The 27,970-nt window shown below is 41.8% G+C and overlaps 1 protein-coding gene across 2 annotated transcripts in view; it reads left to right on the forward strand.

Annotated features, from left to right (window-relative positions):
• The window catches only part of PTDSS2 (phosphatidylserine synthase 2), a 94,748-nt gene that overhangs the window by 46,992 nt on the left and 19,786 nt on the right, over window positions 1–27,970 (forward strand). Inside the window, exons 5-8 of one of the 2 annotated variants that reach the window (XM_085884099.1) lie at window positions 8,236–8,370; window positions 14,685–14,735; window positions 18,534–18,647; window positions 24,263–24,381. In XM_085884099.1, coding sequence (XP_085740225.1) covers window positions 8,236–8,370; window positions 14,685–14,735; window positions 18,534–18,647; window positions 24,263–24,381 — 419 coding nt within the window. The remainder of the gene's footprint in view (window positions 1–8,235; window positions 8,371–14,684; window positions 14,736–18,533; window positions 18,648–24,262; window positions 24,382–27,970) is intronic. The other variant, XM_085884100.1, reaches the window with a different exon arrangement.

Raw genomic sequence — 27,970 nt, forward strand, 5'->3', positions numbered from 1 at the left:
CCAATGTGTCCTGATGGAAAGGGGAGAGATGAGCCTGCGTTGGGCTAACGGCTATCTCGCGTGCATGTATATCTATGTATATATCGTGTGTGTGTGTGTGTGTGTGTGTGTGTGTGTGTGTGTGTGTGTGTGTGTGTGTGTGTGTGTGTGTGTGTGCGTGTATGTATGTGTATATATATATATATATATATATATATATATATATATATATATATATATATATATATACACATTTATATTTTTATATATATATATTGTTGCGGATCCGGGAGTGGGGGGGGGGGGTGGTCGGACGAGTGCGTCAATCACTGTTCGTAACCAGTTTGGGTGTTCGCACCCTACTCTTGACAGTCAAATGTTACAGATTCGGCGCCACCCTACCCACCGCCGTCTCCGGGGTTATAACGCCGGCTGGTTCGGCACAATTCTCGGGTTACGCGTCTCGAACCATGATACCAAAATACACCTGTACCTTGCCAGCTGGGGGAATAGACCTCAGTTACAGACTGGTTTTGTCAGAGACCGAGCGGAGTCTACTAGTCTGTTACCATTTTCGTTTTGATATCCAAATCGAGCGGATCGTTCCTCGACGCGGCACAAATTCATTCAAAGCGGCAACTTCATACGAATCAGCCAGATTTATTGGGGACTTCGGGGAACACGACACAAGCAACGCATTCACGACAATGTTATAATTAATCTATAACCCATTCTTAACTAGGCAGCTTCGGATTATGGGTTTCGAAGGGAACTCTAATGAGATAAACCTTAAACGACATGCAAACAAGACACGGACAGCATGCAGACAAGACAGAGTACTTGGTGATGTTTCATGGACGAGAGGAAAGTGTCAAAAGCACGAATGTGGCTCGTGACAAGCGGATGTCCACTGATTCGAGCCCCCAAGCTCGAGCACGCCGCGTGGCAAGATGGCGGCGCTGTACTCTTTCTTCTCAAGGCACCGCTTGCGCACGCCCTCCTCAGCGTGTTCTGACCCCGCGCAATGTCGACGGCACAAGACCGTCAGATCGCTGGTGGGTCTCAGTTGGTTTCTCACAAGGTGCAGCATACAAGTCCAGGCCTGGCCTGCTCACTAGACAAAGCCAAATCAAGGTGGTGGGCTCTGGCAGGCGGATCGACAAACATGTCGAGGACCTTCTCATGACAGTCGATTGCCCACTCGACGTGCAGGCAGCCTCTAGTCATTTCTCCTGCCTCCTTCACGAAGCAGATCGCAGACAGACACAGCCGTCCCTACACAGCAGATCACGACTCCCACCAGTCGTTTCTCAGTTCCACCTTTTCTTTCTTGGCCATTGACAGACTCGACCCTCAGGTTCAGTTTTCTCTCCCGGCCGATTCACCACTGCCTTTCCTTTTCTCGCTCGCCTCAAAGCCCATGCTCATCCAGCAGATCGCGACTCGACACTCGTCGTTTCTCTGTTGCCTTCCCTGCCTTTTTTCGGTTCTTTCCTCACGAAAACAAACACAGCCGTCCCGTGTACAGCCGATCGGCGCCACCTCGGCGCTCACAGTTTCACCACCTTTTCTTTTCGGGACCGCCCCTCCACGAAGCCGACAAACTCCTCCCTTCAGTTTAACTTCCTTCTCTAGGCCACTCCCCCCTCTCAGCGTGCTGGGTGGAGTCTATTGTCCAGAGAGAGGAAGGAAGAAGAAGAGCCTCTCGGTCCACCACCAATGTACGAACAATTAACTGGTTTTTACAACTCCCGACATATGTAGCGTCCATTTACCGAACAACCTGGCTAAACATGCATTTACTGGGGGATCTGGGCTAATCCTATATTTAATAACCCACTAAGGGCCATTTCCGCAACAATATATACATATATATATATATATATATATATATATATATATATATATATATATATATATATATATATATATATATATATATATATATATATATATATATATATATATATATATATATATATATATATATATATATATATATATACATATATATATATATATTGTTGCGGTTTTGGAAATTCACAAAACACCATTCAGGTTCCCTGAAGATCAGTTATTTCAATAAGTAAGTGTTTCAGGTTCAAATTCCCCCACCGATGTGTAAAGGTAATTATTTGTGTGCCGGGCTGTGAATCTTGAGGTAGCGTTATTCTTTTTCTGTCTTTTATTTTAAAACATCAATAAACTCTACGAAAACGCCATCTCGTCAACAACACCATCATCTCCGCAACCACGCCATCTCCACAACACCGCCATCTCCTTGACACCGCAGAGTGCCGTTGGTTGCAGACACGCTGCGTGGCAGAAAAGGCCACATTCCACTGACTGTGTGTGCAAACGGCCGCGGATCGGCTAATTTGCATAAGTGGATCAAAAAGAGGTCTACCCCGAAAGCACCCCGTGACGTCAAACTTGGGGTTTCCTGCGAGGTTCACCAGGAGCGAATGGTCGGAGCCTGGCCTTGGGTTGAAAGATCAAAGAGTGGCTCGCTCCTGGCCGATATAAGGGCGGAACTCGGGCAGATTCGGGTGGTTGTTCACGGGTCGTTCACCGGTGCAGATTGGAGTCGGGAGTCTGGGCTGGCGGGAGCTGGAAAGACGGAGCTTAGAGTCGTCGGAGCCAGCGGCAGCATCGGAGCTTGGAGTGGTCAGAGCCAGCAGCAGCGGCGGAGCGTGAGGGTCCGGGCAGGGGCCTTGATACTGTCTTGCGACGCTGAGGAGTGAACAGGTTCTAAAGGAGCATCAACTCTGAAAGAGCAAGAGACCCGTTCGCTCCTCTGAAGCGTCGCCGGCCAGGTTCGCCAGAAAGGGGCCACAACGAAGTCGGGCCACTGAGGCAGACCAAGCAGCCGCTCAAGCGACTGGCGCATTTGCGACGCACCAGACTGCACAGACACCAAGGGTCGCCCATCCGAAGACCGTCGAGTCGCCAACAGGGGCGGCCAGGTAACCAGCCCGGTCTCTTGGAGCCCTGGAGTCCGAGTTTGAAATGAAGGCTCGCGAGCCCTATTCTTTTCCTTGGTTTTGGATGAAAGTCTGTGGTGCCTTGTCTTCATAAGTAGAACTGGTTACTTGCATGATTGTGTACATTGTTGAATAGGCATCGGCTGTAGGCTTTGCTCGTGTCATGTCCCCTTTCCCCATTGACTGATTATGTGCCTGTATCAATAAATGCCCCATTGTTTGAATGTACAAGTCATCTGCTCGTTGCGTCACTTTCCTACCATTGACTGCCACGACGTGTTCGGGAAACGAGCTGGCTATTAAGGCCGATAAACGTGACAATTTGGTCTGACGGAAACTGGCGATTTAAAACCACTCGGCAAAACGCACACGGGGCGAACACGCTTCGCGGCTTGTTCCGTACAAGTCTTCGTCGATGTATAAATTCTCGGTATTTCTGTCAGCTTGGATAATTAGGTATATCGAGATTCGGCGATTGACCCTGTACCACGCGGACAGGATATTGACAAGTTTATGGTGCGTTAAGGCACCCGTAGCGGGTTTCCCGGGTTATCCGAAAGGCTACAACTGAATTCCGGCTTTCGGCGGGCGCGCGACTGTGTTTGGGCTGAAGCGGTTGTGCGTGGGCGACCGAACCGACGTAATTCGTAACAATATGTATATATATATATATATATATATATATATATATATATATATATATATATATATATATATATATATATATATATATATATATATATATATATATATATATATATATGTATATATGTATGTGTATATATTTCTATGTGTATGTATGTATGTATATGTATATATATATATATATATATATATATATATATATATATATATATATACACATGTGTATACAGTAAGTCGTCGACTTACGATCTATGTGACTTACTACCGATCGACTTTACGACCGCGATATGTACTGTATGTCTGGCAGCGCGAGTGTTGCCCAGCTGGGCAAACGACAGTTTCCACCCCAGCGCCCGCCAGTGCTAGCGTGTTAGTGTGGTCTCGGTATCATGCAGTTTATCCGTATCCGTTTGTCTTAAAATTTTTACTTCAAACCCCCAAGATGTCTCACAAGAGGAAATTATTTTTGTCTACTCCTGAACCTGCCAAGAAGGAAAGAAAGGCCATTGATCTCGCCTTCAACAAGGAAAAGAAAGGAAAGAAACGAGGAAAGAAAGGCCATTGATCTCACCTTCAACAAGGAAAAAAAGGAAAGAAAGGCCATTACGAGGAGAAAAAGAAACAAACAATTCAGACAAAGCTAACCATGTTTATGAAAAAAATCAACTCCTCCGGCTACCCCGAGCGCTGCCCCAGCTGATAACGTCGACAATAACATCGACGATCCCCAGCCAAGCACAAGTGACCAATAACATGTTTTGTATTTTTTTAATATAGTATGTTTTGTAACTACTGTAAAATGTTTTCTATTTTTAGTATGTTTTTGCAAATATCAAACCAATATTACTGTAGTATGCAGTGTTTGACTTAAACCTGACAGAGGTAAAAATGTTATACAGTAACAATAAAAATGGTTTTTATAACCATGGTTATAACAATAATGAACAAAGAAAATGTTAATAAAATATGACTTACAGATGATTATTATATCATTATCCAGTATAATATACATAGGGTATTTTTTGCATAGGCTTATACACTGTAAAAATAAAGGTTGGTCGACTTACGACTGGTCGGCCGCAACCAATCGCAGTCGTAAGGCGACAACTTACTGTATGTGTGTATATATGTATATATATATATATATATATATGTATATATGTATATATGTATATATATATATATATATATATATATATATATATATATATATATATATATATATATATATATATATATATATATATATATGTCTGGTGTTGGCTTAGGGGTTACGGTGGCGGCTTGGGATCCCAGGGTTCTGAGTTCAATCCCCGTTGGCTGCTGAATTAACACCAGGGGGTTGACTCAGCCTGTCATCCTTTCCGAGGTCGGCGAAATGAGTACCAGTGTACTGGTCCCGGTGTATGCCCCGGTTAGAATAGGTGTACCATATCTCTGTGTGTCGTAAGTGGCGACCAGGGTTGGCGTCAGGAAGGGCATCCGGCCATAAAACATTGCCTCAAGAAAAAGCCGAACCCAAATACTTCTGAGAAAATGTGGTAACAGAATTACAGTTGTACTCAAGCTTGGTTTCTCATGGTCTTTGAAAGGAATCATTGGTCTTTGTATTCAATAAAAGGTATCAGCCCGACTTAATTTAATTGTTTTAGTTGATTATTGGCCTAATTTAATTGTTTTAGTTGATTACTGGCCTAATTTAATTGTTTTTGTTTATTGGTGTAATTTAATTGTTTTAGTTGATTATTGGCCTAATTTAATTGTTTTAGTTGATTATTGGCCTCATTTAATTGTGTTAGTTGATTATTATAGGCCTAATTTAATTGTTTTCGTTGATTATTGGCCTAATTTAATTGTTTTAGTTGATTATTGCCCTTATTTAATTGTTTTTGTTTATTGGCGTAATTTCATTGTTTTTGTTGATTATTGGCCTAATTTAATTGTTTTAGTTGATTATTGGCCTAATTTGATTGTTTTATTTGATTATTGGCCTAATTTAATTGTTTTAGTTGATTATTGGCCTAATTTAATTGTTTTAGTTGATTGTGTGGACAATAGGTGTCAGATACTTGACCTTCAACCTTTTCTAGAAGTATGGAAGCTGTGCCATGTGAAGCCTGGATGTCAGAACTTTTAATCTGTCAACATCTGTGAAAATTGGCGGGACAGCAAAGAGACAAATTACCAAGGCTGTTCTGAGTCGCAACATAACTGTGACAACATCGGTGGAGTTTGCAGCGATTGCAGAGAAAGTGTCCTGGTATAGAAGTCCTACATGTCTCCAAAGATGAAATTGAGCAGGTAAAGCCCAAGTTGCTGCAAGACTTTGAGGGTGTGCGTGCCATTCCATATGTGAAGAAAAAATAGACAATCATCACCATTGGATCCTATTGTATTGATGTAAAGGATCATTCTAGGGCATCAACTACAGCTAGACATGTCTTCAAAGTTGTTGGCGATGATGATAACACAGCAGATGATGTGGACGAAATAGAGCTTGTGCCTTTGATGGGAACTGATTATGGAGTTGGATACAGCTGAAGAGGAAAAAAAGTGACACGACAGATGAGGATTGCAGAGATGATGAAGCAGAAGCTGAGGAGGGAGACTCAGGTGGACATGATGCTGAATATTCAGGAGATGGGGCTGATGTTGTGCATGTAGTAGATGTAGTAAATTGGGTCAAGGTTCAGTACTCCTCAACAGAAGGATGCAAGAAAATTTGTGGGCCAGGTTATTAGGAAATCTGGTGAGGATATTGTCGTCAAATTCCTGAAAAAGATTCCTGCATTTTATAAATATGTTTGGCCTGAGGTTGAGGAAATTGATACAGTGCAGAGTTTGAATATTGTGGACATTCTTCCTGAACTGCAGATGGACAGGTGAGACAGGATCACTTTCATCCAGTGAAACATGTGATGCTGTATGCTTAACCATTCTTTAAGATTTGGTGTTCCAGGGACCAAGGTGGGATACAACATGGTCAGTTGATTAAAAGACATAATCAACCAATGTTCTCACATTTCAAATCCCATGGAATAGCAAATAACACAAACAGTGGACAAAACATTGCACTTAGACAAAATATGTGTGGTTGTGGTAGGTAATTCCGTTACCATGTTTCTTCCCCATGTTTGTTTCTTCATTGAATAATATTGAATTTTTTTTTTTTTGTATAAAATTTCTGAGGTAATTCCGTTATCAAAGTGTTTTGCCTCTTATTTCTTCAGAGCAAAAGGCTGTTCCCTACTTGAATGGCTAATGTGGTAGCTCAGGTATCAGGGCAGAGAATTGGTGAGATATCCTTCAAATCAAGGCAAACCATTTGGAATATTGGCCGAAAATATGGCTGGATTTTCCTCTGATTGTAATTCCGTTCCGTTTTCGCTGCGTGATTAAAGGTTGGGGTCACTCGCGTGTTCACCAGTGAGAAAATTGTTAGCTTTGTACCTGAGATCATTACTAAAATATTTAACCCTTTGAACCCTAGCGGCTGTTTTACCGGCCACAAATTCAAGCCTCCATATACCCGACAGGTCCGGTTTTTCTCTCGGGAACCCAGGGTGGGAGAGCCAAAAGTCCAAGGAGCTCGGGGTTCAAAGGGTTAATGAACTTCTCCGTTAATGTCTTTCTGATCATTCTTAATAAGTACCTGGTGTAGTTAATATTGTTTCAGTCACCCAGTCTTCAACAACTGTCACCTTGTTAATGGGGTTTCATCTTTTTAATGTTTGTGTGTGTGTGTGTGACAGCATGAGACAGGATGTTTGTTGCACATGATATTGTCATAGCTCAATTAATAATGCTCACCAGTTGTATGATTTTCCATATTTGTGTATTACAAGTTGTAACCAGTCATTTTGGAGCCTGTCATGCTCTTTGTAACCAAATTATTGACTGTGCCTAAACCCCCACCTTCCCCTCCCCTTTCTTTCCTTTTGGATACTGTCTTGGTTCCAGTACACATTGGCACAACTGGAGACATTTGTGCATGCATAATCTGCTCCACAAATTGTGCCATCTAAATATTGGTTCATCAAGATGGTGCAGAAGTAGCACACTTACCTTTGAGCTGTCGAATCTGTTTAATGCTCAGCCCGACTATAAACTGTCAGATTAGGACTTCACAGGCAGTGTTTCATCATTGAGTGTGCTGTTGCTTTCTGCGCTGTCGCTTGTTTAGATGTTGAGCTGAAGACCAGTCTGTGAGTATTGCTTGGTGGACATTAAAGAAGTCTTGTGACAATGAGTAGGCGAGTTATTGGCATGTGATCAAATTTCTATCCTATCCTCCAGGGGAGACTGCATCAACAGTAAAACCATGCCCATTAGAAAATGGTGCACACCTGCGGTTTGTACTCCTAACAAACCCCTGGTGCAATATTGATACAAACAAAGAAAAAATAAAATCTAAGTGCAAAATGGTGAGATCTTGCTTAAACTCATTGCTATTGACAAAAGTTGAGCTATCATGAGAATCACCTAGATTTGTAAACTTCCACTGTATGTGAATGTGTATTCTGCCAATAACAATGTTCACAAAGGCATCTGGTCACTGAAGTGGTTGTTTAAACAGTTTGGATATAAAGGCAATCACAATGTTCAAATGTGGTTGTCTCATTTCTAGACGGTGGATGATGGACGGCAGTTCATGAAGTTTATCGATTCCAAGCTGGGTGTTCCTCTTCCTGAACGAGATTACGGAGGAAACTGCCTCATTTATGACCCAGACAACCAAAATGATCACTTTCACAATGTTTGGGTAAGGCTGGCTACCAACAATGTCAGAGGGTGTTCCAACCCAGGTGACTGGGAAATAGATGCACCTAAAATGAAACGGCACAGTTTCGCTCGGAAACGAGAAACAGTATTCAGGTTGGTTAAACGGCTTGCTTGATGTGCATTTAAGCAAAGCATTGCCTGAAAAAATATGAATGTGGGAACCAAATCGGCTGTGTGGTTAAAATTGACACCATAGATTTTAATTTTTTTTTTAAATTGGGAGTGAATGTAGGCAAAGTGTTGTCAACTAATATTCCTTAAGTTGAGCTTGATCAATGTATAAAGGTTTATAGAGTTATTGAACTTAACATTCATGAGTATTTTCACAGCCGAACTGCAACAACAGCTCAAGACTCAAACACTTTTGAATGCTTTCAGTCAAATATAAAGGTGAATGTGGTATAAACAGTGGAAATTAGTGTCTGTTTTTTAGTTATGCAATGGAAACTTTCTATTTTGAGCACTTCTGGTGCTGTAAAAGCAGTTGTGATGCCCATTGACCAGTTTTTTTTCTCCACCAGGTTGAGGTGTTTAATTTCAGGTAGCTATAGGTAAAGCAAATAGGGTTTTAGGTTGTATTCGGAGGGGGATCATTTTTATATCAAGAGGTGGTTTTAACATTGTACAGGAATTTAATGAGGCCACATCTAGAATATTGTGTTCAGTTTTGGTCACCACACCTCAGGAGGGACATAGCTGCCATAGAGAGGGTTCAGCACAGGGCTACTGGATTGATCCTGGGCCTAGCTCGACTCGGCTATGAGGAGTAGCTGAAGGAGACAGAGTTTTATACACTAGAAAGGAGGTGATTGTGATGAGATATGATGGAGATGTTTAAGATGATGAAAGGTATAGATAACATAAGTGCAGAAGAATTATTCAGCAGAGTAGACAGTGATAGTGTTGCGGGGCCAGGACATCGGCCGCGAGCATGACCACTGGATGGAGCCGCAAGTCGGCTTGACCGATCGCCCAGAATTCAGATCGTCGCCCCGGATAACTCCGGAGTCGACGGGTTCTCTATCGGACCGAAATCCGCCAATGGATAGACCACGTGGGGTAAGGTCAATTGCCAACTTCAATTTACCTAAATACCCACGTGGTCCAACTACCGGGGAATTTTACCCTCAACGGAACTCGTACGAAAACTAGCCGCTTAGCACGCTCGTTCCGTGTGCGATTCCGAGCGGTTTAATCGCCAAGAACCGCCGGTCCTGATTATTCTGTTACAACGGCAATGGCCAGCTAATCCCTCACACGCGACATGCTCAGTCAATGAAAGAAGGGACGCTAATGAGCTGAAAACATTGAACAAATGGGGGGTATATTTATAATGCAATAGGTGGGGAATGAGGGAATCACGTAAGGGCAGAATTAAACGACTATTGAGAATGCAATGCAAATATATACAGCGCAGGCACTTAAACAGTTTTCTACTTAGTAGACGGGCCCACGAACACACACACACACACACACACACACACACACACACACACACACACACACACACACACACACACACACACACACACACACACACACACACACACACACACCCCAAGAATTGGACCGAAAGGTCTTTATTTGGACCTCCAGCCCAGAGGATAGTCGGGCTGAGGACCAGGATGGCTGGATACCTGGCCGCGAAGGCGCGACTGGACGTTCCCTCCTTCCGGGAGCTCCGGTCACCGAAGGACTGGTGCGGCGCAACTGAACCCAGCCGAGGTGAGATGAGGTGATTGCCCAAGCTCGCGATCGCGTGGAAGGGGAGGTGGAGGAGGATGAGGAGGACGCTGACCAGACCAGACAAGCTTCCCCGAGACGATCGCTCCAGTGAGCTGACGACCGAACCCAGCGAGAATGAGATGGGTCGCTTGAGATGATGCTCCTCCTCGCTTCTTCCTTCCCTTCGCTTCTACTCAAGTCTCGTTGCTTTCTGCATCACTGCAAGCTTTCTTTATACGCTCCGGTGCGCCCCCCGTCCCCCTTTCCGGTGCGCGGGGAAAATCCTGGCGCCGGAATTGTCATTCTTTTCTGAGCATACTTTTTGTAACGGTCATTCCTGTTTACGTCTCAGAATCTCGGGGTGGGAGTGTTGTTCTTTTCTGAGCATACTTTTTGTAACGGTCATTCCTGTTTACTTCTCAGAATCTCGGGGCGGGAGTGTTGTTGTTTTCTTTGCAGAGGAGGGTCGTTCTTCTTCTTTGCAGAATCCGTTTAAACTCCTAACTATTAAAATAAATCGCAGCGCATTTACATTGATTTACCCATTAGACAAGGGAAAGGAAGCTATCTATAAAACACATACCGAAATATTTGAGCTAAAGGACCTGAATGTTGTGTGTGATACATTTCCAAATTCATAACAATAGAACCAGGGGCCATAGCCTGAGAGTAAAGAAGAGGAGAGTTAAGACAGTAGTAAAGCAGGGGTCTTTTACTCAGAGTAGTTAATGCATGGAATGACCTCCCTGGAAAGGTAGTGGCAGGAGAAACAGTAGATAAGTTTAAATTAGAATTAAATAGGTATGTGGAAGTTATGGAGATAGAGGGGTATAGGGATGTTGATAAGACTTTTAGGTAGTTTCAGCATTGATGGGTGATTGTGTGCATGTGTACGGAGTGCTGTTGGTGGGGGTTTCGTCAAGGGGTGTTGTGTGGTTGATGTTTTTTTGTTTGTTTTTTAAAACCCAAGCCATGTGCACCATTTTAAACCCCCCCCCCCCGAAAAGGAAAATAAATAAATAAGAACTCCAAAGAAAATTATTTTAAAAAAAAATACATTTTGCATTTTCTTAATTGATCTTGTGTTGATAAATTGGTGTGGTGTTGATGTGGCACAGGCATGATGGGCTGAATGGCCTGAATGGTTTTCACCTGCATATAATTTCCTTGTGATTCCTTGTGATTTTGTGCACTTTCAATGCTGCAAAAGCAGTTGTGATGTCCAATAAGCAGTTTTTGCTGCATCATGTTGAGGTGTTTAATGGCAAAAGAGTGATTTTCTGACTCAATTGCAGACTCACTTTGATCACTTCAGTTGAGAAATGTTCAGTACATAATCTAACATTTGCTGATTTAGATGGAAGCAACTCTTAAGAACCAATTAAGGCATGTTTTTATTTATTGATTTATTTTACAATAATGTATCTTGCGAACAATTTGTTTGTTTGTTTGTTTGTTGCTGTTTAATTCTGGAGTTACAATTCCCTGCACTGGAGAAAATGATTAATTTTGATGTGGTCAACCCTGTGGCCATAACTGTTGTGTCATAACTGTTATGTATTATTGCCATCCATCCTATCTTCTAACCATTTACCATTTTGTTTGTCATACTTTTTGAAAAAGTAAGTAGTGCATTGCAGTCATTTAAGAAAACTCTAACGTTCCAAAAGTTCCCCAGGTGACCATATTGCTGAATGAATTTATGAGAAATGCAATCGTGATTAAATTGAGCCTGCAAAAGTTTTAACCTTAACTTTAAGTTGTTTGGGGATTATGGTCCCATTAAAAATAGCATTACAGTTCTTTCGCATATTTTACTTACACATAGATATCTAATTCCAAAGCTATTAAAGGTACCCGTAAATTGTCTTCCGTATTGCGAAAATCAAATACACGACCAGCTTCCGTTGTCATGCTCTTCTGCAAACTGACAAACTTTCAGTTTGAATTCGGCCGTGGAACTTTTACGCTTTCTTTTATTTGTACTGACAGCAGACATTGTATGGCATGGACGACTTCGTGGAATGATGTAAAATTCAACAGTCCTTCAGGGTATTCATACACTTCTAATGGATGAGCAGCGTGGTTTCCGGTCGCATCAGTACCCAAAGCCATACTGTTTTTGAACACATCGGCACAGTAAACGTTAATTATTACAACAACCCTTTCTGAAGATGTCCATTTTAATGTCAATTGTTTTTTTACCGCAGCTGTATTTGAAAAGAGCTGTTCATTGGCCCTTGACAAGAAAGCTGTGGGCCTGTCGCAGCTAAGTGGGAGCCACTTCGTTCCAAAACTGACCAAAAATTATCAAAAATGAACTTCATGAAATTATCAAATCATTAACTATTCCATAAACTGGAGCATATATGGAACACAAGGCAAAAAACAGTTTATCAATTCAGACAAACACAACTCAGGAAAGGAACCAGACTGATAAACATTTAAATATCATGGACACTTATTATGACAATCCGTTCCACTTGTTAGGCCAGGATGTCACGACATAATAGTATCAAATTTTGGCAAATTATCATATTTCTCGATGGACATGAATAAAAAATTTAATTTTCTTCCCTCCAAATGGTTGTCAGATAAATATTTGAGCATTATTGCTCATAGACTTCTGAAGTCGGTCTGATTCATCTATTTTATCTATTTTAATGTCCAAATACTTAAAATATTCACTCACCTCAATATTTCAGCAATAATTCCAGAATTCCATAATCGTCGCGTAATGGCGGACAAGAAAAAAATCTCCCTTTAACTGTTGAGGGAGATTGAGGCAAACCTGTATTTTTCCTCCAAAGAAGGTCATGACAGAAATGTATCATTTGGGGTGAGAGATTTCAAATTCAATGATTCAGGTAAAATTGTATTGTGTATAATATTGATTGTCGCGTCATGGCAGACAAATTTGAAATTTTGAAACGCGTGGTCAGTGAGCAGTATTTAATCAAAATATGTCTATAATGTTTGTAAAATTAGATAATATGATTATTGTTGGTAAAATGAGCCTCATCTCAGCCACTTTCAGCACACTTCACAGAATAGCACAGGCACTTTTATTTTTTCTTCCCTCAATAGGCATTCAAAGTGAAACTAGGATAAATTTCACTCTATCACATGCCACTCAGCCAATTTTGATCGATTTCCAAACTGTAACATGTTCTGGAAAGGAAAGTTCACTCTTTCTGTTGAAATAAACTTTTCAAAACCAAGTTCCAATGACTAATATCAGATAAATTAAACATCTGAAAATCTAAAAATGAAACTGGAAAGATGACTGCTTTTTCAGCTGATAGCATTTAACGTACATGAATCTTAGGATCCTGACATCTGACGGTCATTAAAGAAAACATTTTTTTATTGATTTTTCAATGTTCTAACTGACTGTGAGGGTTTCAAGAAGGCTAGTTTACTCATATTTGTGTTTATTTACTGTTATTTAAATACAAGCATTGGAACAGGGTGGCTCCCACTTAGCTGCGACAGGCCTGTGTCGGCTGCTGGAAATCTGGAGATCGCATATCGTCATGTGCAGGGGAAAGTAGGGGGTTTGTTCAGTTACCCAGCAGCTAGAAGCTAGAAGTTTCTTATCAACGGTTTCAAATGGAGTGTTTGCTTGAGTGATTAAGCTACTTGTTTGGGTAACGCGGCCTGTGCTGCAAGCACAGCTGAAGTGGATGTGTCGACTGTGGGAGCTCTTTCTGAGGTCTCGTGGTCCCATGTGGCCACCTCGAGTGTTGGGTTTCACGGCACAAGTGTGTGCGCTGGTACAAATGCTGGAGTCTGGTCACGTGGTCCAGTGGGAAGGATAATTTAGAGGTCGAAAGACTGATGCAGGCAGCTTGACAGACGATTTGAGATTAGAGATTTTCATGGTGTAAGACTGATAAATTATTATTATTATAAAATAGTTAAAAGTTATGGTAAGTAAGATAAAAAGGTGTATTGGTTTTTTAATTTGTTTAATTTATTATATTTTTTGTTTTCCTGTGTTTTGTGGGTTTCATAGTTATTTTTGATGGCTATGCTTGTTGAGTGGTGTTGTAGAGGACGTGAACTAGGTGTTGGAACTCATCCCTCAAATTACTTTAATTATTGTGGGGAAAAATTCACCGCTATCTTTCATTTCATTACAAGTCCAACTTTTCTGGAACGTATCTTCGACATATAGCAAGGACCCCCTGTATATAGCCACATACACATCTGCTTCATTTCAGATGTAGAAGCGTTTCATCGCTCGATTCTACTACTTTGAGAATTTTGTATTTCTCTTTTTATTTCCTTTTTATCGCTCATCCTTTCTTTCTCACCCCCCCCTCCCCCGAGCTCTCGCATTTGCCTACCTGCCTCTCCACCACACATCCATATCTAGTGCCCTTGTGCACATGTTCTTTGTCTAAAGTGATTTGAGAATGTTGATTATTATTGACTCCAGAATTTGTGTATTTAACTTCACTTAATTTTTTTTCGAAGGGTTAACATACCAACCATCGTTTTGATTTTATGTAACCAATCTTTTATACATTACTTTACAAGGCCCTTTGTCATGTCGGTGTGCAGGACAAGATGGATGGGTTTGTGATTGCACATTTCCTTGGATGGGGGTTGAAGGTGTGTGCAGATTGTTACAGTTTTCTCACTCTTATCCTTGTAAGGTTTTGGAAGCGGTTGCATTTCGCAGTGCTTTTTTGACTCTTAAAACGAGCCCACTTGGCAAGTGTGTGTCTGTCTTGAAATTATCCCAAGAAAATAATCATCTTGTACAAACACTCAGTGCAGCCTATGTGTTTTGATTTTGTAAAATGAATTGAAGCTTTATTAAAATATACTTCTGAATCCTACTATTAATTTTCAATTAGTCACTGTACTGGTTTTGACACAAATACAAATTTTTATTATGGACCATAGGCATCAGAAAGCTACATACTGTTGATGTGGATTTTTTAAACCCACCTTGTTGTGATCGCTCTCCTCCTGAAGGATTCTAACTGGCCGATTGTGGAATCCTATTTGACTTCAGAGTTTAACGTTTGTCCGATTTGATTATAAAATCCTACAAAAACCTATCGACACTGATAAAACTGATGTCCACACAAGTCCTTCCTTGTGAAACAATTTATTTCCTAATCATACACCATACACTTCTCACCCTTGTACAATGAACTTAAGAATCCCCATTTGATTGCAAATATTATTTGGTTCCATTTCATTTATTCTTACTTTAGTTAACAGTTAGACCAACCCGATTCAATTCACTTCTACATTACATCAGAGAGTTTTATTCTAACTTGGTACTTGGTCAGTTCCAAGGAGTACAAGCCACTGAGAAACTATACTTCCTCACGTGCTTTCACTGAGAACAATGTGCCTTTCAAAGCATGTTATACTTCCATGAGAGAGAGGTTGGGGGATATTCACCCAGACTGTAGACGTGTCCTTAAGACAAAAAGCCACTTCGTACATTTTCGAAGCAAAGGTTCATTTATCAGCTCGGTCACTCTGCTCCAGAACAACACATTTCTTATCATTTAGGGCAAAAGTCTTTTGGCCAGAAATGACAGCCAATTCAATTTGCAGCATAAAAGTTACATTTCTGAAACTCCATTTGTTACAATTTAAAATACATTAATATAATTTTTTTCCCCCACACTGTATATCAAACAAACAATTTAAATGCTCTAATGGCAGCGAGGTTTTCCTCGCTGCCATCGGAGCATTTAAATTTCATCACATGTGGCAATAAATGTGAATTGTTGCTCCCAACTTGCCAGCTCGATGACAGATGATACCATTTGCATTTTTGCCAGTAATTCAAAGGGAAACTAGAACAATGCTCGGTAGAGCACATAGCTCCACCAGGCTGAACAGTTTACGTTTTGTATCCCACTTATAGCTATATTTGTATTATACAGCTCAAATCGGTTTGTTCTTGTCACCTAACCAACTCGTGCACTTGGTATTGTCACAACCCATCCACAACTTTTTGAAACATCATGATATGTATGTATATATATATATATATATATATATATATATATATATATATATATATATATATATATATATATATATATATATATATATATATATATATATATATATATATATATATATATATATATATATATATATATATATATATATATATATATATATATATATATATATATAATCATGTTTTGGCCCCATCTCTCAATGGTGAAGAATCACTTGTAGAATTAAAAAAAAAAAAATCTCATCCGGATCTTCACCAATATTGAATCAACTTTTCCTAGTCACACACCCAACTAGGCCATAACTTTTTGAGATATCCTCTTCGCAGACAGACAAACAGGGTGAAAATATAACCTCTGTCCACCTTTGGTGGCAGAGGTAAAAAGGGTTTTTCACTGACAATGTAGAATTTCATGAAATTCCGTCATCCCTACCCTGTTTAGAATCCCGTGCGGACACGGGCCACTTACAAGCATCATTAGTTATGTAAATTTTTCCTCGCGCTGAATAGAATGTGTACTTGTCATATGAGGAACTGATGAGTTTGTAATATATTTTCCATATTCCACCTTCCACCTTACAAACAGCCTCTATTTACTCAGTGTTACTCGCAGATTAGCTTTTCTTACCAGCATAGTCTTCATAGTGTTTTTCTTTTTTCTTGAGTCGTTTAGTACTGTCTCTAAAGAAATATAAATTATGAAAAAAGAGGCCTGTTTACAAACAGGTCTTTCAACATTGTCTTTAATGTAATATTTTCCAACGTTGTGATGTATTTAATATTTCTTTGAAGTCAAAAAAAACCTGATACCTTCCTGGTTGCTTAACGCCACAATATTGTGGCCAGAATTGTACATACAAGTGTTTCACTTGTATATAACTCGCAAATAAAAGTAATGATTCCTGATTTAATTTGTGCGATTATATTGGATATTTGCTGAGGTATGCAGGGTTATAATAAAGCTGCTCTGCCCCCCCCCCCCCAACCACCTCTCATTAATTTTATAATTTTTTTTACCTAAGATGCACTTTAAAACTTCATGTATACTTGTACTTTTGGATCCTCCTACACATAGGTGGAATAAAACCAGCTATCCTGTCTGCATTTAGGTTGTGGCATATTCATTGCTTCGGGTTAACTGTACAATTCGCACTAGGTTGGTGTGTTGGCACTCCGTTAAGTGGGCGTTGGAGTATGGACATGTTAGAGGCATGATGGGCCAAATGGTCTCCTCCTGCTTCTAATATTTGGTCTCACCTCGAAGGGGTTGCAAGACGATGCAACATGTGTGTGCATGCATGTGTGTCTCCCCATGTCGATATATTTTTGGTTGAAATTATTTTTCTCTGCAACTGCTTGTCCAATCGATGTGAAACCTTAAACATCGGAGGGACTCCCCATGGATATTTTATCGATAGCTGTGACATAATAGGTCACATGGTATGGCAACCATATTGGATTGCAGGAAAAAAATTGGACATCTCCAAAAGCACTTGACAAAAAAAAATTTATACAGCATATGTCATCAACTCTCCATGGGGTATATATTGGGTGATGATGATGATGTCATCGGTGGTGTTATTCCATCCAAAATTGGTTGAATCGAAGTCCTTATACAAAAAAATCTGAAACTCCATATATCTGATCTACGACGCGATGTGAGTGAAGAATTGAATTTATGATGTCATTGGTCACGTGGTTTGATGCCCAAATTGAATCGCAAATAAAAACGTAAAATATCTTCTTCTCGAGAACCGCTTCACAGATTGATGTGAAACTTCATACATGTGACTAGCCATGAGGAATATTTTTGAATTTTTACCCTCACTGAAGGAGAGGGTATTGCATTTGGGTCCATTTGTTTGTCTGTATGCCTGGTGTTGGCTTATTTGTTGGGGTGGTGGGCTTGAGATCCTCAGGTCCTGAGTTCAAATCCCACTCCCCCTGCCGTTTAATTAATACCAGGTGGCGTTTATTCAGCCTGTCATCCTTCTGAGGTCGGCAAAATGAGTACCAGCTTGCTGGGATGATTGAGCCATTTGAGTATCCTGCGTCGAAGTGGCGACCCGTCCAGGATTGTGCCCAATAGCCCGAGACTGCTTCGGCAGCACTGACACTCTGTACAGAATATGGTCCCAGTGGATGGAATGGATGGATGCTTGTCTGTCTGTCTATTTGTTTGTCTGCGCAGACCTTTCATGTTTTTCTCCGCAACCGCTTGTCGGAGTGAGACTAAATTTTCACCATCGGTGCGACTACTTATGTAGGATATTTTAATGATAATTACCACATCGTAGGTCACTTGGTGTGGCAGCCACGTTTGAAAAAAAGAAAAACTTTGGACCTCTGTATCTCTGAAACCACACCAACGACTTTGGGCTACTCACTTGTTGGTTGTGCCTTCTTTTGAACAGACAGTGATGATACGTGATTGGTGGATGTGTACCATCGTCAGTGTTATGTTTGAGTTCCTCGAGTACAGCCTTGAACATCAGCTCCCCAACTTCAGCGAATGCTGGTGGGATCATGTGCGTATACCTCTTTCTTCCATGCACTTCATAAGGAGCAATCTTACATATTGCATACTATCTATGCCTTATTTTTGGTGCATTGGGGGTGGATAACGTCAGCATATTACGGGTGCCAAAAATATTTCCCCCAACCAAAAAGGAGTGTCCATCAGCAAAATTCTCCACAGAGGTGATTCTCTTTGCAGCCAATTGCATTATTCTCAGCATTGGGTGAGTTTATTGATTCCATTGGGATGGAAGTTTGAAGTTTAAACTTGAATAAGGGAAAGGAGCTTTTATGCCTCCGTAACTGAAGGCTGGAAGCATTGTTTCCAGGTTGTTTGTTCGACCTTATCGGGGTTTTTTTTGTTATTATTTTATTTTTTTGTTACCACCATAATTTAAGAACCACTGGAGGGATTTTGACTTAACTGGCAAAATATGGACTGAAATACAAAGATGAACTGATTATATTTTTGGTTCAAAAGGTCTAAAGTTGAAAATCTAAAATAAAAAATGAAAATTAAAGGTCTAAAGTCGACCTTTAATTGAAAATCTTGTTACCACAATAACTTGTGAACTACTGTGGAGATGTCAAGCAAATTTGGCATAACTATAGACTAATACAAAAGATGAACAGGTTTGATTTTGGGTTCAACAGTTCAAAGGGCATGCGCCCTTTTCAAAATCACTTTGCAGACCATGTCTTGTTGAGAAGCATTTGATGTCTAATAATTCCGTATTTTCTCTTGTTTCTTCTCCTTCCCTGTCTCTTCTACTTCCGTCTATTGTGACCTTTCAGCCTGGTGTTGGCTTAATGTATAAGGTGGCTGGCTTAAGATCTTAGGGAGTTCAGTTTGAAGATAACACCAGGTGGGTTAACTGGTGTCATCTTCTTAGGGTCATCGGTTATGCCGTGAAATAACACCCAGTGGGTTAACTCGGCTTGTCATCCTTCCGAAGTCGGCAAAATTAGTACCAGTTTCCTGGAAACAGGCCACTGCATCAGCGGCAAAGCCGTGCTTCCAGCAATGATGCAACCAGCAGCCACAGGCTGCATACAAAATGATGTGACCTTTTATTGAGGTCAAACTTGAGTGGATGGACATCTGACATGGGTGGAAGCATTTCAATGGAAGCATTCGCGTCTAATCCAATTTTTATTTTATTTACTCCCTCATAAGCAAAAAACATTTTATTTCAATTAATGAAGATAGGTTAAACAAAATCCTGGAAAGTTGAATGGCCTAAATATTTAGAACTTGAGATTGTATTGAGGGTCACTTTAAGGTTTGGTTTGGGTTGGGGGAAAATTGGTGGGTGGTCAGATGACCTCAGAAGCAGGTCAGATGCCATTTGCTGACCCAGTCTCCTGTACAGACTCTTGGGGACGGGGGGGGGGGGGGATCACATCTGCTGAAACGGTCCAGGGCCATGCGATTTATTTGTGGACCCAGAGAGCAGATATTATCCCCATCTGGGAAGCCCTCCTGGCTCTGAGGAGAAGCCATCCATGGCCATGGTACTTGTCTGCAAACCTTGGGAGTAGGTTGGATTCCATCAGCTGAGCCCGACTGCGGTCCTAGGACGATATCATATAACCTGTAAGTGGGTGCGATTCTGTTTATGGAGTCATATTGTTGTGGGCCGGGGGTCAGTGGCGAGGAACGGCCGCCAGGTGGAGCAGTAGAGCCGTCTCCCACCGAACACCCGGGATTGCAGGTCGTAACCTACGGACAACTCCAAAAGTCATGGGTCCCTTGGCGGACCGTGGTCGCCAATATTTCCACGGCGTGGGGTTGGGCTAATTGCCTAATTTCAATATACCTTAGTTCCGACACCGTCTAACTACTGGGGAAAACCACACCCTCGACAGACCTCGGGCGGAACGGGCTGTTTACCGAGCCCGATCCGGGTGTAAACCGAGCGGGGATTACCAAGCTCCGTCGGTCCAAATGAACAATTGCAGAAACAAGGCCTCCTTAATTCCCAATACGCACCATGCTAAACCAATGAAAGAAAGTGACAGACAACGAGCTGGTACATTGAACAATCGGGGTTTATTTATAATGGGGCAGGAGAGCACAAAAAGAGCAGAGTTAAACTGACTATCAAGAAGGAATGCAAGTAATGTACAAGGCACTTAAACAATTGCTACTTATAGACTAGGCCCACAGACACACACGCACACACCCAAAATAAATGGTGGCCGTGGCCTTTATTTGGCCCTTCAGCTCGGGAGGGAAGGCGAGCTGAGGGCAAGAGTCTGCACTTGCACCTGTCTGCCTCGTGCGGTCTGGTCGAGCTTGTTCGGCGGGACTCGAACCCACCGCCTCAACGCAGCACCAAGCACCAGGGATGAGGGATAGAGCGACTGACGTCAGCCAGCACGAAGGCGGACGAGGCAAGAGGCGACAGGCGATCAAGACCGAAAAAGCTTCCAGGCGAGGCAGACTCAGACAGCCAGACAGAACGCACCGATCACTCAACCTCTCCCTCGCGCGGGGTGGGGTGATGATACGTGATTGGTGGATGTGTACCATCGTCAGTGTTATGTTTGAGTTCCTCGAGTACAGCCTCGGGCGGAACGGGAAAATCGCAGGTCTTCTGTGGTAATCTTTGTCCTGATTGGACAGGGCTTCGTCGGGTGATGTCTGTCCCTCTCTGATTGGACAGGGGGAAAACCCTGCCTTTCTGGGGCGGAGTCGGAGCTGAGGCGATGAGCCTCCTGATTGGACGAAGGGCGCGCCTTTGCCCTTTGTCCTGATTGGACGAAGGGAGCACCAGCCCAGACTGCGAACGAAAGCTTTGTATGTGGTCAGGAGCTCAGGTGGGCCGAGGAAGGACTGCACGACGGAGGATTCCCAGTCGGTGACTGGCTTTGGAGGCCAGGTTAGAAATGTGGCTTTCCCAGGAAAGATCATGGCAGATAGTGAGACCCAGAAGCTTGAATGAAAGGACTTCTTCCAGAGGATTGTTAAAAACCTTTACCTTTGTTGAGAACCCTTCACCCAGAACCTTTCCAAAAAGGAAGGTATTCACAGCTTTCCCACTTTAATATGATTGCGTTAAGCCTCTGTCTTTGACAACCTCAAATGGTAAAGTCATGGAAGTGAGGAAGGCATATGTCAGTAAGGCAGAGGATTGGTAAGGTTTGGGCAAAAATTGTACCATGCAAGCATACTGTTGTGGGGATGTGAAACTTCACATTTATGATCTAGTAGTGATGGGGAATACATGTTTTAAATTTCAACCTGATGCGACGCATGGTCTGGCAGCCAGAATTTTATTTATTTATTTAGTTTTGTTTTGATCTGTGTTCCTTTTTGATATAGATTTTTAAAAATGTATTTGTTTGTTTTTTTAATCAGGGTCACTTGGCTGTGCCTGGATGGGTTTTTGCGAGTAGCAGTTGAAACCTGAACCCTGTCCAGGTTCCTCCTGGATGACTTCTTTGCTTTTTGCTTGTTCGGGTTCCTTCTGATGACTCCAATGCAGTACTGTACCTGCAGTATTTAGTCTTCCATTTGATTTGAATTTTATTTGTTTTAATCCCATTCTGAATTCAATTGATTGATAATAAACGTCATGGGTTTGGGTCAGGTGTCCAATCAAAGCGGGACGTCTTTGTTCCCGGTCATCACTGCCAGATGTTCTTAAGTGGCAGTTGTAGTTGTATCTTATTAATTACGTAACACCAGTGCACAAACACACAAGATGCACGACACAAAACTACACAAACACCACACAAAACAAATCCTGGCAAGAGTCTGCAATCTCCAATTGCTCTTTTTCTTGTTCAGCCTGTAAATATTTTCCTTTTTTATCTGTCCTTTAAATGTTTCTTTTAAAGCACAAATAAAAATGTTGAGGCGCAAGGTGCCGTCAGTGCGGTTAACGGCAGGGAAGTTAAACCCGCCACATGAGGCGAGTGGAAAAGTTTGTGACAGCGTGTGGCGATATGACTCATTTAACTGAGAAAAGCAGTTAATGCCTGATTGTGCAGAGCTTTAATGCTCACAGCAGCCACTGAGAGAGGGGTGATTGGAAAGGCAGGTGCGTGGGGAGAAGGAATTTCAGTCTGTCCTTTGAATTGGTGCAGAGGAAACTGCGCTTCTCGCCTGCTGCTGGAGAGCCAAATTACGCCCAGCTCGAGAAGAGCTATGCCCTCTTGGGTCCTTCGCATAAAGGTGATGGGATGTTCGCTGTGGAACCGAACTGCCACCGCACTCTGCCAGACCGGGCAGTGTGCCAACCATCTTTTCATTGGTCTTGTGAATTCCCAAGTCTGTCTGAGACATTCTCGTGTGAAGGGTTAAAGGTAATGCTTAAGCCGATCGAGTTATTGTGGGCGCGGGGAATTATTACTGTACATTAATTGTGAAAGAGCACACATCTACAGATAGTATATCTCAACCCATCTTCCCTGCCTTTTATAAAATGAACACCTATTGCATCACCTGTGTGTTTGGCTCAGTGCGAGGTTCGACTTTGGAGTATTGTAACCTCAGCGTGGTTAAAAAGCACAGCCAGTGGAAATTGGCACCATCAACCCGATAGCGGGTTTTCAAATGGTGATGCGGTTCCTTGGGCTTCGTTCGGCCCACCATGTCCTGATAAACAGTGAACCTATCGCAATGACGGGTTCCCATTGAAGCTTTCTGTATGCCAAAAACCGAGGTAAATATTTATTCAGTTTTCTCGGCAGACACCACATGGTCTTTTGACAGTCCATCTCTAAGTTGATCTTGCAGGTGGAGGATTTGACCTCCAGTCCACCTTGGCGGTCCACTAACATTGGTCAACAGGATTGGGATCGGGACACTGGTCTGAATCCGGTGACCATAACAATAAGTATGTACGTGTCGATGCCCTGACTTTTGTGTTTTGTGTCCATCAATCTTTTTTTTTTTTAATTCAGCTTTGCTGTACGATTTTTATTTTTAGCCATTCTTATGAATACGGTGCATTTCAAATGGCAATTGATTTCCTATAAAATGAAACTATTTTGGGCATGCAATTATCGACATTTCAAGTAATGGTTATATCAAAGTTTGTTTATTTCAACCATGGTGTGTGTGGTTTTTTTTTCTGCATGGTCCGAGGCTCATGGAGGAGCTGCATCACAAATTTGGCACACACATGCAAAAATGTAAGCCAACACGGAAGTTGATTTCAGACAAACATAGCAACTGAGCTTGGGGGAAGTGACGTCACTTCACAAAGTAATCCGTGTACCAGACACCATCTTTATGACGTCACTTTTTACTCCACACTGCAGGATAATTAAGGAGGAATTTCCACTTCCCCATGGATGATAACTTGGGTCTGTGCCCCATCTGTAAATGCTGAACGATAATTGAGGAAGTAACACGTACCATTTTTGGTCTTTGATGTGACTCCTCCAGGCTCAGAATCGAACCACCATCCTCCTGGAGTTCTATAATGTGTGAAATTTGCTTTTAACCCATTCTTCCCACATTCATTTAAAAACTGCAGTTGTTCTGGCTTTCTATTGCTTTGTTGTTAAATTATGAGCAAGTAATGTTGCAATACAAGTTTTCGCTTGGCATGAGGTAGTGTCTCAGCAAGAACATTACTCACTGGCTTTTACCATGCTTTCTTCTGCACAGTGGATCCTGGATGTGGTGTTGTGCAATGGCCTGGGAATATATTGTGGCATGAAGTTTCTGAGCTGGCTATCAATAAAGCCTTACCATTGGCAAGGTCTCTGGAGCATCCCCACTTACAAGTAATTTTTTTTTTTTTTGCACATTCACATATTGTTTGCCACCTTTACGTTGGATCATTGTCGACTGACCATTTTATTCACCTCGCCGCCAAATTTTTCACATTTTTATGACACCTGAGCTTATTTAATGATGCTTTCAAATCAAACTTAACATGTAAATCATATATCAATCAAGCTGTCTTCACAAACTACTCCAAAGTAATAAAGCAACAAAAAAAAAAGAAGATAAAATGTGAATAAGTTAGATTAACAGAGAAAATCAGATGATTCTCAGTTTCATAAGAATCCAACCCCTTTGCTAAATTTACCCCACATCACTTCAGGATCAAATTATTTGGTTGAAAGGTTACAAAATCAGTGGTTTAACTTGAAAGATTAAGCTACCCCACTTATCTCAGGCATTTCAAGGTGCAACTAACTTGGTTAACCAACAAGACAAACATGAAGACCAAGGAACTTTCCAAAGAAGTCAGACATAAAGTGGTGGAGAAGGACCGTTCAGGAGAGGGTTATAAGAAGATTTCAAAGTCACTCATTACGGCTTCAAATCCATCATTAAGAATTGGAAGACATCAAACTGCCCAGACTCTACCCAGATCAGGTTGCCCATTCAACCTCAGCAGCCGGGCAAGCAGGAAACTGGCTTGGGATGTCACTGTAAATCCAGCAATGACTTCGAAAGATCTGCAAGGCTCTATATCAGAGATGGGGGTCAGTGTGCATCAATCAACAATATACAGTTCCCTTCACAAAGCTGGCCTCCATAGACAGGTGATGAGAAAGACGCCATTACTGAAAAAGATGCATATAAAAGCTCATATGGAGTTTGTGAAAATGCATCTTGATATTGCAGACACGTGGTGAAACGTTTTGTAGTCAGATGAGACAAATTGAAGGTTTTGATCCAAATTCAAAGTGTTACGTCTGGCGCGCCTACACTGCACACCACGCAATCAACACCATCCCGACTGTCAAGCATGGTGGTAACAGCATCGTGTTATGGGGCTGCTTTTCGTCAGCAGGGACAGTCAAGCTTGTCAGGATAGAAGGCACAATGGATGGTGTAAAGTACAAGAGAATCCTTGATGAAAACCTGCTCGAGTCAGCCATGAATCTGAAACTGGGTAGGAGATTCACATTTCAGCAGGACAATGATCCGAAGCACAAAGCTAAAGCCACACTGGAACGGCTGAACAAGAAGAAAATAAATGTTATTGAGCGGCCCAGTCAAAACCCTGACTTGAACCCAATTGAAAATTTATGGCGAAACTTGAAGATTTCGGTCCATTAACAATCTCCATCAAACTTGGCAGCATTGGAGCTATTTTCACGTGAAGAATGGGCAAAAATTTCACCATCTCACCGTGCAAAGCTGGTAGAGGCCGACCCAAAAAGTCTCGTAGCAGTCATTGCTGGAAAAGGTGCTTCCATCAAGTACTGGCCAAAGGAGGCTGTATACTTTTGCAACCAGTTAATTTTGATTTATACATGTTGTTTTGCAGGTTTTCTTGATGGGTAACCTCCTTCAACGATAACAGTGTTTGGTTTGACGAGTTCGGTTATGAATACAAATGTTCATTTGGAAAAATTATTTGTTCATAATTCATCTAAATGTGGCATTGCTGGTAGAGGGTGAATACTTTTGCAGGCCACTATATGTTGTTATGGGTTTGGAGACCCCGGGGAGTCGCATCCAACACATAGAGGTTCCCTCGCGTAGTTGCATCTGTAGCAATTTTGTTTTGCCGACTTACCCCTCCCCATCGTACCAGTGGAAGGGAAAGATGATGCATTGTGAATGTTGTTAGAATTATCCCCATTGTTCTCCACCTCATTCTCAAACACTTCTCAACTCTTTACAAATTCCAACCACGTACCGCATTCACGACATAAAACACGCCCCGAACTACACAAATCCATTCCGTAACACCTCAAAGGCAAACAACAAACCTATTGAACACCACAGAGCCAGGCCGCCAGCCCTGCGAGCGTTCTTATCACTGCAACGCTGCGAGCATTCTTATCGCTGTACTGCCAAACCGCCAGCACTGCCACAGTTTTTCCAGCTACCCCACCCATCGTATGCCTGGAACCAGTTACGATGAATGGATCGCATAGCGCCAGCCAATCGACGTGTCGGAATCACGAAACGCAGTCGTGAGAGGCGAGGGTGATAAAATCCCTGGTAGAGCCGAGTTCAGAGGAAAATTAGGATTTGGCGATGTATTGATATACCGGTTATAACGGTATTGAAATTTTGAATACACCGGTGTCCTGAAAAAAATCAGTTTGAAAAAAAATAATCAGTATATCACCAACAAATCAAAGAAAGATATTTACAATCTTTAAATACCACACACAAATTTGAAAATATTTGATGCACTTGTCTACAACTGTAACAGTGGAACCTATTTATAAAGCAATTGCCAATTGGTTATTTATATGAATCGGGTGTGCTTTAAAAAGCCTATGCTGATTACCGACATGGCGATCCGTGATAGTGATACCCTCCTGTGTCGATTGCCAACACTGATCTTGCTTTAAAGCAAAAAAAAAAAAAAATTCATACAAGTTGAAGTTGGAAGTAAAATAACTGTTCTCATCAGAGGGAGAAAAAAAATCCCTGTGTGGGAATACAGTACTTTGAAAAATTACCGAGTGCCAATGATTTGTACATCGTGTATGAATATGTCATGGACCTTTGGACCATTACGTATTTTTGGAACTGACGTAAAAAAAATTGTTTTAATTTTTATTTTATACCGATATATCGGTACGAGTCCACCGATATCGGAAAAAGATGTATCATTATCGGAAAAAAATCAATACCGACGGAGCTTAAGGAAAAGAGAACCAGAGAACTAGGAAGAAACCGAAGAGTGGGAGAACGAGAGTTTTTGAGAGTCGGAGTCGGAGCTGGAGTTGAGTTGAGTCCAGTTCTGATTCGGGGAGAGAAAGGCTTGAGTAGAGTTGGTTTGAAACGTCCATAGTCCAAGAGCAGCTTCGAGGTGAATCGCGCCGAGCACCACGCCTAGTGGACACAGCAAGGTGAGCGGAGTGTGGAGACCAGGGTTCCCGTGCGTGGTCGCCACTTCCCCACGGATAGTACCTCCTATGTGCCTGGTAAAACCAACCACAAACTCTCGACTGGAGAAAGGATCAACAGTGATTTTCCCCAGAACTGATTTCTCTCCATACACATCTTACACCTTTGCACCTTTCAGCATGCACACACCTCATTGACTTGCACTGTTGTGGAGCATCAACTGGGTCAACAACAGTTATTTTTAGAGCTCGTATTACATGCACCTGCATACTCCACATCTCCCACCTGCACTTCTCAATCACCCGCACCATACACCACGTATGGGTGAGGCTGGGATTGACACCACACCCCACCTACTTTGCTTCTCTGTCTATCAACCTTTCTTTTCTCCTTCTTCTGGAATGATTGAGCCACCTGTGTGTGCAGGTTTGTGTTAAGTTGAATGATTAAGGGGATTGTGTGCATAAGTATAAGATCTTTCTTTGTGACACTGCTTTTGCTCTGTAATTACTTGTTTTTCCCTGTATATACTTGCCTTTCCTA

The sequence above is a fragment of the Eptatretus burgeri genome, chromosome 6, assembly GCF_056783735.1.
Source record: "Eptatretus burgeri isolate ZD-2024b chromosome 6, Ebu_testis_v1, whole genome shotgun sequence".
Lineage (NCBI taxonomy): Eukaryota > Metazoa > Chordata > Myxini > Myxiniformes > Myxinidae > Eptatretus > Eptatretus burgeri.